Raw genomic sequence first — 12,695 nt, forward strand, 5'->3', positions numbered from 1 at the left:
GAAGGAAGAGAGATCTCAAAAGGGAAGAGAGAAGTTCCCCTGGCCCTTAGTTAGGGTTTTTTCTCTCTCTTTTTAAATGTATATGTTTGTGTGTTTTGCATGTATGAATATCTGTGCACCATGTACACGCACTGCCAGCAGAGGCCAGAAGAGAGTGTTGGATCTCCTGAGACTGTCACTACAGTCTACTGTGACCTGCTATGTGAGTGCTGAGCATTGAACACAGGTCCTCTGGAAAAGCAGCCAGTGTCCAGCGCACTCAACTCCTTAACTTGTCTGTGGCCCCTCTTAAGTATTTTATTAAGTATTAAAAAGGTTTTACATTGCCTGCTTAATTTTTCTACACTTTGTAATGAAACTGTAGAAAAGTAAAATAAAATGGACGGTTGCATGAAAACAGGAAAATCACAATGAAAGCCAACACTGGACAAGCTGGCAGGCTGTGACAGAAACCAGCTGCCCCTGAAGTGCTCACTTTGGCCACTGCTATCTTTAGTCCACAAGCACCTGGACCTAACTACTAAGCAATGTGGAAGCACAGTGTCGGTGGCTGATGGTACAAAACCAAGACGTTGATGGAACCTGGCCCTAGGAACTCTTCATTCTTGTATTCTCCACAGCAGCAAGCCCACAGCCCAATTCAGCATGTGCGTTCCCACCTTCCCTGTCTTCCCATGAGCAGACACAGAGCTACCTGAACCCATGTCTCCCAGCCTTGAGACCACCTGACTGCCCCCCAAATTTAGTTTTAGTTTCCGAGTTTGAACTGATCACAGCTGCTAATTCATCTAAATACAAGCTAGACTTTGCTCACTTTATCTACATATGGTGCAAATGTAAGTGCTGGCAAATTCCACTCTGCCTATAATCGTCTCATGAAGAACAGATCCTACCTGCTAAATGCCCTGCACATTTTCTACAGAATGCTGCCAAAAAGAGTGTGATTTGTTTACGTGTGAAATATAAGTTTTTCATAATGAAAATTATGAAATTATTTGTCAATTTCCTTCAAACCTGTTAGAAAGCACAGAGTGGGTTTCTGAGATTACAGCCATGCAAGATGACCCTCTAGACATATGTCTACAAGGTCACTTTTGTTGCTGGTTACAGAAAAAAAAATAATGTTAAAATATGATCCTTCTGTGAAGCCATGTTTCAAAGTATAGCAAAGGAAGAACGTTGTTTTCCAATTTGCAAATAAACTGAGGGTCAGAATGAGGTAGAGACACAGAAAGACGAGGCATCTGAATTCACACAGCTTGGAAATCACGACTGTGATGAGCTAGAATTCTACTCAGGAACCACCTGTGGAAATTAGCATATTAATTAACAAATTAGCGGTCCTTAAAGTTCAGACTCGACCCTATGAGTAAGGAGAAGATCAGGTAAAATCTAGCCCCACAGCTCCCCTCAGTTCCCTTTACAGAGTTAAACCCTTCCTTATCTACATTTCCTTTTCAGCCAGCTAAATCTGGCTACTACCCACATGGCCATCATAAACTGCTTCTGATAGACACAGCTTCCTTTGGTTCTGAAAGCCAAAGGACAGACATCCCACCCAGGTGGTGCCCCTCTCAACTTCTTAACTACCAGATCACCTCTCTTTTGAAATGTTCTCTTCATTACTTGGCTTCCAGAACATACTACTACTACTTTCCACATCTCTCTAGACATACATCACCACCTAACTCTGGCTTTTCTTCCTTTCTCTGCCCAGCAAGCACTGGTGTTCTCAGAAGTATCTCCTAGGACAGTGGTTCCCGCAATCCCTTTGCAGGGGGAGTGAGATGTCACATGTCAGATATCCTGCATATCAGACATTACAATTCATAACATAGCAAAACTACAGTTATGAAGTAGGGACAGAATAATTTTATGGTTGGGGACTCCACAACATTCGGAACTGTATTAAAGGCCAAAGCATAGGAAGGAAGGTTGAGCACCACTTCCTCTTTCACTCTACTCACTCTGTATGTGACTAGGATGCCCAAGCGTGACTTTTTCCCTGGAACTCCAATGTCCACACACTAACTATTGAATAATTCTCCATAATTATCTCACAGGCACCCATCATTCAGAAAAATTGTGAATGAATTCAAATACTGGTTTCCCAACTTTTCTAAACTTTTACACACTCTTATTAACTATGCTGCACGCTGAGATCCCTTATTGACAAAGTAATGACTCCATGTTTACTTTTATATTGAATACATATTTATGAAAATATACAGAAGACAAACTAGGATATGTTACCAGTGAGCTAGATATGGTACTGCAGCCTTACAGTGTTACCTGATAAATATGGTACTGCAGGACTACCTACAATGTTACCAGCTGGATATGGTACTGCAGGACTACCTACAATGTTACCAGCTGGATATGGTACTGCAGGACTACCTACAATGTTACCAGCTGGATATGGCACTGCAGGACTACAATGTTACCAGCTGGATATGCTGCTAGCACTTAAGAGGCAGGAGGATAGTGAGCTTGAGGCAACCCTACCTCAAAAACACACAACATAGAGAAAAGATGATAGTGGCACATTTGTTTTTATTTTGTTTGTTTCTTATTTGACATTTGGATATTCATCTCAGTACAAATACTCAAAAAGGAAGAGTAAGAGTTGAGGTTGGTTTTTTTTGTTTTGGTTTGGTTTGAATTGGATTGGTTTTTTGAGACAGGGTTTCTTTGTGTAACAGTCCTGGCAGTCCTGGAACTCGCTTTGTAGACCAGGATGGCCTCAAACTCACCTGCCTCCTGTGTGCTGGAATTAAAGGTGTGTGCTACCACCACTGCACTACCACCACCTGACAAGAATTGAGGTTTTGAAGCCAGACAAAGCTGAGTTATTACTCAAACATGAAACCCAGCTTGAAAGATCTTGGGCAAAATACTCTTCGCCTCTGTTTCTTAACCTATAAAATAAAGATAACATCTCCCAAGAATGGGAAAAAAGATAAGTATAAGGAAAATCAGTCCAGTAGGTCCAGTATCCAGCAAACACTAACAACCTACAGAGCAGCAGTGATGACGTGCTTACTACAGCAATGCTAACAGCAATAACACAACAAAAACTCAGAAGTTACATTACAAACTCTCAGACCGACTTTTAAATTATAGATTTTTTTTCAAACACACTAAGTAGTCTATCCTCAAATTTAGGAGGAAGACAGGAGATCTGGAGTAAGCCAAGAACATAATTCTAACTTAAATTTCTCCGCAGCTTAAAGACTCATAAAAAGTAATTCCCCAGACAACTACTTTTAGGGTATTTAGAGCAATGACAACCCAGCCATAGCCCTGGAGGGAGGCAGAGAGCAGGCTAAGCCCAACACACTTCACTCTCACTGTGACAGTCTAAAGACACCACCTAGAACAGCTGTGCTCTGCAGGCATTTGGTGTAATGACTAGTATGTCTACAAATAGAAGTAGCCCCGGAGAAAATCACTGTACCAAAATACAGTATAGAAGGATTCTGGCAGAAAAGGAAATGCTCAAAAATACCACATCAAAAGCCAGCAGAATAAATGTCTCACAGTTTCCCAGCAAAAACTTTTTACAAGCGCCTCGCATTAATCAGATTAAGGTGATTTTATCGTGTCACTACTTGTTACGTGACTGTGTGCCTTAACTTAAGGAAGACATAAAGCAGTAAGCCAACGACAAGGCTGGAGTCCTGTAAAGCTGCATTCTAATTAATTCAACTGACTGGAGCAAGATGCTAATAGAATCTGCACTTGGGGACTTGGTCTTCATTTGTTCCAGTGATTTTATAAGCAGGCACGCCACAGGAAAGCAGACAAGAATGCGATTATGCAAACATGACTATTTTTAGAAAAACTAAATCTCTACTAATAATGATTTAGCATCAGGCCATACCCAACAGTCAAGATCACCCAGTTTCTTTCAGGCCCATGCAACCCTCTTCATGATCCTATAAATCACTGACTTTATCTTGTTCCAGCTTTCCCACCCACAAAGTTTGTAAATTTGCTTGCCATAACTTGTCTCTGTGTGTGTGTGTGTGTGTGTGTGTGTGTGTGTGTGTGTGTGTATGTGTGTGTGTGTATATGTGTCTACCTGACATAGAAAATGGCAAGTGGTAAATTAAATTCGGGTGATGTTTGATTTATTTGAAAGTCGTATTTTCTAACTTTCAAATGTTCAGAATTTAAATAAATGATACAATCGAGGAAAACAGTTATTGGTAAAGTTCATTGATCAGACAGAGGAGAGATTGACTAAATAGGTCAGGAATTACCCTCTGTCCTTATCAGGGCACAATACATGGGAAATGAAACAGTGAGGTGGGGCAAAGGCATGTGGCTAATAGCAAGCACTGTGGACGATGAGAGGAGAGGCACGTCTGAGCGGCTAAAGAAACAATTTCAACATTTTATATAAATATGAATGATGTCTCTCAGCCAGGAGGTTTTCATAAGCCTCTGTCTGCGAGGCTCCACATTCTCTACTATGCAAGAAATATGTATCTACAGTGAGAGACATGTTTTTGGCCAACACAACTAGAAGAGAATGGAAGGGTATCAGCAGCAAACGGTAGATCTAGGACAGGAATGCTGTGAAATAGCCTATGAGGGGACAGCCCCACAGCAAAAAACTACCTAGCCCCAAACGCCAACACCTAGAAAAGTAAGAAATCCTGATAAAGTCAGAGGAATGCTGTACACCTCAGTGTCTAAAGAATAACTGTCCTTGCAGCACCCGGTACGGAAACAAATCCTCCAAAAGGAGCCTTATACCCTTATAAAAACTAATATAATGATCTGCTAAACCTTCAACAGAAAATTCATTTAATATACAGATAGATATAAAGGAACTGCAATTATTAGGCATGATCACTCACATAAAATGCTGTCTCATAATTTCTCTCCCCTTGATTCAGGAATGGCCCTAGTGACTTGCTTTCTTCCTCAATAGCATGCAGCAAAGATGGCAATGTGGGCTTACAAGACTAGGTCATAACAGGTTTGTAGGAAGCTGGATCTAGGCCCTCAAAGACGTCCACAGCCTTATCCTCCACCCTTCGAATATGCTACCTTATAGCAAAGGGACTTTACAAATGTAATTTAAGATTTTGAGAGAGATTATCCTGAAATCTCACTAGGCCACAAATGTTGTCATGAGCAATGAAGTTTATCCAGGACACAATTATTGCTAATTGAAAACTAAATGTAGTCACAAGAGTCCTTGAGGAAGGGATGGGGAGGGGGACAGGAGGCACAAAAATGTCAAGGGGGAACAAAGATAATGCAACAACTCAAGAAGAGATTCAAGTATTGGGGCCAAGGGCCAAGGAATGCTAAAAGCAGATTCTCCCTGGAGACTCTAGAAGGACACTGCCTTGCTGACAAGTAACTATAAGACTCATTTTGGACAATGAATCGCCAAAACTCTACTAGAGAAACAGTGTGTTGTTTTAGGCACTGAATGGGTGCTACTTTGTTGCAGCACCGATAGGAAACCGATACAAAGTTTTACAGCTTCTCTTTCCCATCTTGGAACATTTTCTCTAGGAACTCTGACCTATTACCTAAATGTTTGAGCCTTTCTGAAATGTCACAGTCACATTACTGAAGAAATCTGAGTCATCAGTTCTAGCTGGGCCCCGCTCACTGTAAGTAAACCCTTCTTGGACCCTCCAGCAAATCCGTGCTGGCTCTTGCTGAGCCCAGTTTTGGCCAGCCATCCCTTATTCCTCTTTTATTATCTCAACTAAAGCACTGAAATGTCTTTATTCATATGTCTTAATTGGCATAGGAAATGCTTTTCTCTTTGAGCAAAAGCTGAGATTATTGCATTCCTTCCCAGAGGCTAAGAGGTGGGCATAACTGCTTCTTCCTCACATAATCCTGAGGAGCAGGCTGAGCAGAACAGGAAGAGGGTTTTTAAAGGTATAGGATCCATAGTAGAGCGATCTCCATGACAAAAGCACTCTAGATGTCCAGCCCAAGAGCTGCCAGCTGGTCCACGTTGTCAAAGGCCCTTTAGGCTATTTGCCAAGTACTCCAGAGTGCCTTATCCTACCTTAAATAAGCAATCACAAACAGGGACAGTTTAGAATTATATAAGCAATATGGAGTACATAAGTAGTAAAAGCAACTCTAAAAGTACACAGCTACTGTTTACACAGAGGAGTAAAAATGAAAGCTAATGAATCTGCTGCTGACAGAAAAAGTGCACTGTTCGCCTGGAAATTCTTTTTCTCTTTTCTTTTTCTTTTCAAGTAAAGCACAAACACAGTTCCTCACTACACAAACCATACAGTCGTTTGCCCCACTTAAGGAGATCACAGGGGTCAGCACACCCTGAGTACCATGGATGACCCTCACTCTAGGAAAACCACCTATTTCATTCATGGTATCACCTCTGCCAGATAAGAATCACCTTGATATATCTTATTTTCCATGTGTAAAAATTTTTTTAAGTTTCAAATATATTTAACAATAATATCCCCTAAGAAGCTTTTTTCATATCTTATCTTCTATGGTATCTCTCCCAAAAGCAGCTCTCATCTTACATAACTACAGTAACTGCTCACTAAACCTTAGGAAGTATGGCAATCAGCCTCCAACAGGACCTCAATGGCTCTCAATCTCTGATGCAATCAATACTCACATCCTGCACAGACCCTCCAACAGGGTCCCACAACAAACAAGAGATGTTACTTCTAAGACTGCATGATAAAAGACTGGCTTCCAGAACTCCTTTCTTCCCCCTGAGCATTGCCCTCCCTCCTCTATCTCCCCCTCTCTCCAGGAATTCTGTCTTGAAAGCTCCCAGCCCTCTAGAAAGGTCTGCATAACAAACAAAAACAACAACAGCAAATCTGACACTGCAGCCAACAGCCATGTGAGTGAGTGAGTCCTGCTGGGAATGAATCCTCCAGTCCCAGCCAAGACCTCAGGAAGCCAAAAGCCTGATTTCAGTATCATGAGAGACTATGAATAAGAAATACCCAACTAAGTGGCTCCGGGATTCAGGAACATTAGACACTGTGAGGGTCTTTCTCAATGTTTCTGTGCATTTGATATAATTTGCTTTAATAGTAACAGATATCAACCACAATAACCACTGCCTTGTTTCAAAAGCAGAATGTACTTTTAAAGGTCTTAAAAATAATTATAACTAGAAATGTTAGTTGCAAAAATAAGGAAGACGGTATTGCTTTAAAAATCTTGACTAATGCTAAAAGGCAACTGTAATGACACCAGCTTGTCAGCTCTACTTATAACAGCCTTCCTCCTGTGGATGGAAAAACAAGACGAGCAGGTAAGAGTGCAACACAAAGCTTTGCTTCAAAGTGGAAAGGAAATCAGTTTGTAATTTTAAAATTGAAACAACGCAAAACAGTAAGCTAAGCTATCCCACAAAGTCTGCCTCATCTGTAACAAACTGATCCTGAGGTGCTATCTTGTCACAAATTATACCACATGCCTACTAATAGACACCAGCAAAAGATAAGTGCCAAATTCCAGCAGATCTCACGACCCATCTCAAAGCAGAGATGTGTTTTGCTTGTTTTGTTTCTGTAATGTTTCATCAAAGTCAGAATGCTTCCCAGCATGATCTAAGCATCTCCCCAAGAGCAAACGGCCTTCCTATAGTAAGAAATGGCCTATAGTAAGAAACAGCCCTCACAATGACTGCATCTCATCAGAAAGTGAAGTTACTACTCGGGCATCTAGTCCATTAGTCGGCAGTTTAAAGCATTATGAAGACACAGGTGAAATGGCTCACTGGTAAGGCACTTGCCACCCAGCCTCAGGGCCTGCGTTTCACCTCCTGGACCAGTACGTTGGAAGGAAAGACTGGACAACTCCCACACACTGGCCTCTGGCCTCCACAAGCATGAAGCGGCACCCTCACAGATCAGAAGAAGAAGAAGAAGAAGAAGAAGAAGAAGAAGAAGAAGAAGAAGAAGAAGAAGAAGAAGAAGAAGAAATTAACAAGAAAAACTGGGGAAAAAAAGTAACCAAAGAAAAACACGAGAAGTTTTCACTTAAAAAAAAAAAAAACAAGGAAACTCCACTGATTTCAGCAATAGTATGTATGAGGGGCAGGCATCCCCAGTACAGTAAGACCCTTTCACCTCATGTGACTGATGCACGAACACAGTAACTGACTAAGCAAGTCTAGCTACCCCCTTAACTACTTGTGCTAGTGATGGAGCTGTTAAGTGAGCACCAAGGCATGCTAAGACTTAATGTGGCAGCACCTCTCCATGTCCCTTAGCTCAGAAGGCAATGATTCAGTTAGCAGCATCAACAAAAATAGATGGCCAAGCTTATAAACAGGAGGTGTTAAACAAACAGATTGTTTCCCATATAGTTTATCCCTTTCTCCTGAACAAATACATTTCAATTACCAATGGCTTCCTTAAATAACTTAGATCAGATGCTAACGGCCTCGATGGACTTGAGCTTTAGGTCATTCAGAGGATATCTAAAACCATTTTAGATTTAAAAATACTATGTTCATCAGGAAATGTAGCACTCCTACCTGATGATACACTGCTAGCATGTTAAAAATAGTCACGCATGAGAGAAATACAGCAAGTCAGGTATCGTGGGACACGCTTTTCAATAACTGCTATACAATTATATCCACGGGACCCTCCAATCTTGCAACATGTTGACAATGTAGACCTTCCAAGACCTTGCTTTAGAGAAGGGAAAATGGGTGTTTACATAGTCTTGCCTGAGTGACAAAAACTGACCTACGATTTCACTGTCTAAATCATTTTCAAAGAGCACATTTTCAGAATTGAGTCTTTTTAAGCCACACATAGAACACACACATAGACTAAAAATATGCTAGTGTTCAGTTATGGTGTCCTGTGATGTTGCGATTTACTAACTGAATTGATTGGGATGTTGCTTTTCCTGTAAAAAAAAAAAACATTGTGTCTACACAATGCCTGAAATTATCCATTACTTTATATTGTTTCACAATCCCCTAAACTGAAAAAAAAAAAAAAGGAATTTAAGTAGTTAGAGGGTGCATACAATTAATAAAAGTTTACGTAGTAAAGATACGCCATGCTGATATCAGGTAGAACTCATTTTCCTCTCACGCACAGGCCAAAGGCAAACTTTGAAGATATTTGAAAGCCACATCCCGAATTCATGTACCCCATACTTCAGAGCCTATGGAATGTTTATATAATACTACATAGTACCAACTTCAACTATTTAAAAACTTTCCAACACATCTGAATGTCACATAAAATAGTACCTGTGTTTTTGTGTATACAACAGAATTTATGTAACACACACACACACACACATATATAGAAGACTGAATCCATTTTGGTCTTTGCATCTTTTCAAGTCTTCTTCTGAACTTTTAGCCTTTTCACCTACACTCAAATTCCAACCTACCACATTCCACACTTGTTTTAAAAATATCCTATCTTAACATGTCTGTTTAAAAATAGCTTTCCTTTCATCCTTTCCCAATTATTTTTAAGTAGAAGTGTGCTTTTCATTTTCAAGCCACGGATCCCCTAACCTCAACCACCCAAAAACACACTTCCTTCACTCTTCCCAACTCCAAGGAAACAAACACGGGAGTTCAATTCGAACCTCCAGGCTTCCAGTACTGTTGCTGGCTCGATACATTCCTTCCACTTCCCAGGAAAAGATTTCCTTGGACAACCAGACGTGAGTAGCAAGATACAACCTACAGCATCCCTGCCTCGGGAAGCTACACCCTTTTTGGGGGTACGGGGACGGATGGGGACACACACACACACACACACACACACACACACACACCTTCAAGAAAGTTTCTTCCTGCCTGCCTAGTTCCTGGTACTTTCCTAGAGCAGGCAGGACTTGCCACCTGCATGGGTGCACACTCTCAGGAGGACACCAAAGGCTTAGGGAATGGAGGGATGGAAGAGAGGGAGGCACAGGGCAAAGCAAAACACAACCCTGAGAGTCAGCTGGCATTTCAGGCTGAAGCTCCAGAATTCCATGGCTAGGGCGGCACCATCCGGGCTTGGCCCTAGCTTCCTGGCACGATCCCCGCGTGTCCTACCTGCCTTGAGGACACTTGGGAGGTGGAAAGTTTCCCCTTTCGGCCGTCCCAGACCGCGGGGGGCGGGGGAGGGAGGCGACAGGGGTCCAAGATCTAGGTCTTCCAGGGCGGCCCCACCCGCTTACCTTGGGCGATGGCAATGGACTCGAAGCGGTGCAGCTCTTTGAGCAAGCAGCTCCTCTCGGTGGAGTGCAGGCTGTAGATGAAGTCGCGCGCGCCCTGCGCCGTGTTCAGCGCCTCCATAGGCTCCTTCTTGGGATGTGTGCCCAGAAGCCGGGGACCGCCGGGGACCCCGAGTGCCAGCAGCCCCCGGCCACAGCTGCACCAGGACGGAGGGCGGGACGCGGCGGCTGGGCCCGGCCTCAGGCTGCGCGCCGTCCGGCTCCCCAGCAGCGGCAGCAGCCGGGACATGGCGCTGGAGCGCGACCCCCGCGGCAGTCCCAAGGGAAGACGACTTCGGGCGCAGCTGGACAGAGGCTCAGGAGCTGGGCTCAGCCCGACCCCGCCCCGGGTCGTCCTGACGCGCGGCCCGGACGCCCGGCACCATGCACTCGGTGGGCACGCGCGGCGACCGCCTCCCTGCCGTGCCCCCTCCGCTTCCCGCAGGCCGTGAGCCCGGGAAAACTTTCTGTGCAGCGGCCGGGCCGGGAGCTCGGAGCGGGCTGGCGGTGCGGGCGGGCGGGCGGGAGCCTCCCGGTTGAGGAGTGGCGGCGCGGGCGAGCTGGAAGAGCGTGTCTGATCTTCCAGAGGGATGAGTCACCGCGCGCCGCCCTCCTCCGGCGCCGCCCTCCGCCGCCGCCGGTCGCTTTCCCACCCTCTGGCCTCCCGCTGTCCCCACTCGGTAGGGCTGCGGCGCCCTCAAAGCAACCGCGCCGTCAGTCAGGCTATAGCCGCAGCCCTCACCCCTAGCGGCGGAGCCCGGGATGGCAGGGCGGGGCGACAGGGAGGAGGCGGGGCTTGGGCGGAGCTACGCAGGCGCACAGCCGCTCGGGAGGGAGCTCATCCTGGAGTCTTCACCCACTCCCTTCCGTGGTGTGGGAAGGAAGGGGTGCTCACTTAGAAGGTGGCACCCGCCAGTGCTAAGTGCACTACAGAGAACGGCAAGAAAAGAGTTTGGGGCCCGCGGCTGGCGGGAATGGTGCAGCTGCCGCGCTGCTCTCCGCAGGACTGTCCTACATCTGGAGCTTGGACAGCCCTGGAGGAGCAGCCGGGAGGCTAAGAGCCCCGTCACCGCACCCTGCACAGGCCTGTGGGAAATGAAGCACAAAGAACCGCGCCCTGCGCCGAACATGTGCCCACCGTGGCCAGACAGTGAGGCGTTGAAACGCCCTCTCTGGCAGCTTCCTAGGGAAGGCAGGGCCGGTTCTACCAGTCCCCCGAGAAGAGAAGGGTTTGAGACTTGTGCTTTAAGGTTTGGGGCGGAGAACATTCCAAACCTTAAAGGCCTGATGACTGCTGCTTACTTGCAGATTGCTGAAACTCTGGAGCCAGAAGCAAGAACGTCGTAAACCTTTTTCAAGTGGTCTCTAGTGATTTACGCCTCTCCTTGTGTCACGCAGAGGAGAGAATTCTGTGGATCTCGCATCCCTCTTGTCCAATTACTAGTTATCCTCAAAGCCCGGGCCAGGTGTCCCCTACCCCATGAAACTTTCCCTTCTTTGTAAGGGGGAAGATCACAGCTTTATCTAAACCTATCTGAAGACACTTAGGCACCCTATCTTAGAAAATAAATCTGCTTAGACGATAAATCTACTCAAGTGTAATCAAGATCCAAATCCCATCTTTATCGTAACCACTGACTGTGGCAGCCAGCTCAGAACCTTGTGCATAGTAAATATGCTATAAGCACTTCAGACAGTACAGTCAGCCCTCCCTATCTGTGGCTTTGAATCTGCAAAGGCAGGGAACCTCTGACCAAAAGTACTTGGAAACAATGTACATCTGCCTGGAGCATCTGTAGACTTTTTTTTTTTCTTCTTGTCATTCCCTTAATAGGACAGTGTAACAACCATTTTCATGCACTTACACTGTATTAGTTATTCTAAGTAATTGAACAATGATTAAAAGTATGTCAGAGGGCACAATCGGCTGTATTTTCATATTGATGCCCCCAAGAGTTAACTGAAGGGAAAAGACCCTCCTATAGCGTGGGTGGTGTCTTCTGCCAAGTGGCCCAGAGAGGAAGAGGATCCCGGGAAAGTCAACGCTGCTTGTTCGCGGTTCCCTCAATGCTTCCTGGTGAACGCGTCCATCTTTGTTACTATTGCTGTCCTCCACTGACATCACTGTTCGGCTTCTTTAGTCTTCCAATCTGGAATGAAGACCAAATACCCCCCAGGAATCCTCCAAGACCCAAGCATCAGATTTGTACTGCGTGGGGGTCCCTGCAAGCTCTACAACTCACAGGAGAAAGAACTGCCAGAGGCAAGAAAGAAACTCAGTCCAGTTAGGTCATGCTGGTCTGACACCAGGCCAGTTTATTTTAGATTTAAGTACAGTACAATTTTTTTGAGGGTGGGTGAGTTTCTTGGTAACAATTATCCCAACCCCATGAGCACAAGCTTAAGGCATGACTGTACTGAAACTCTTTTGTGAAGGACATGTGACCTCTACCCCAACGATGGGTCTA

The 12,695-nt window shown here is 44.8% G+C and overlaps 1 protein-coding gene across 1 annotated transcript in view; it reads right to left on the bottom strand.

Annotated features, from left to right (window-relative positions):
- Positions 1-10,936, bottom strand: part of TMEM65 (transmembrane protein 65) — a 42,108-nt gene extending 31,172 nt beyond the window's left edge. Inside the window, exon 1 of the mRNA XM_084750706.1 lies at positions 10,192-10,936. Within this exon, the coding sequence (XP_084606832.1) occupies positions 10,192-10,477 (286 nt within the window). The 5' untranslated portion in view covers positions 10,478-10,936. The remainder of the gene's footprint in view (positions 1-10,191) is intronic.
- Between the last annotated feature and the right edge of the window lie 1,759 nt (positions 10,937-12,695).

This window comes from Acomys minous (genome assembly GCF_964271855.1).
Source record: "Acomys minous genome assembly, chromosome: 12".
Lineage (NCBI taxonomy): Eukaryota > Metazoa > Chordata > Mammalia > Rodentia > Muridae > Acomys > Acomys minous.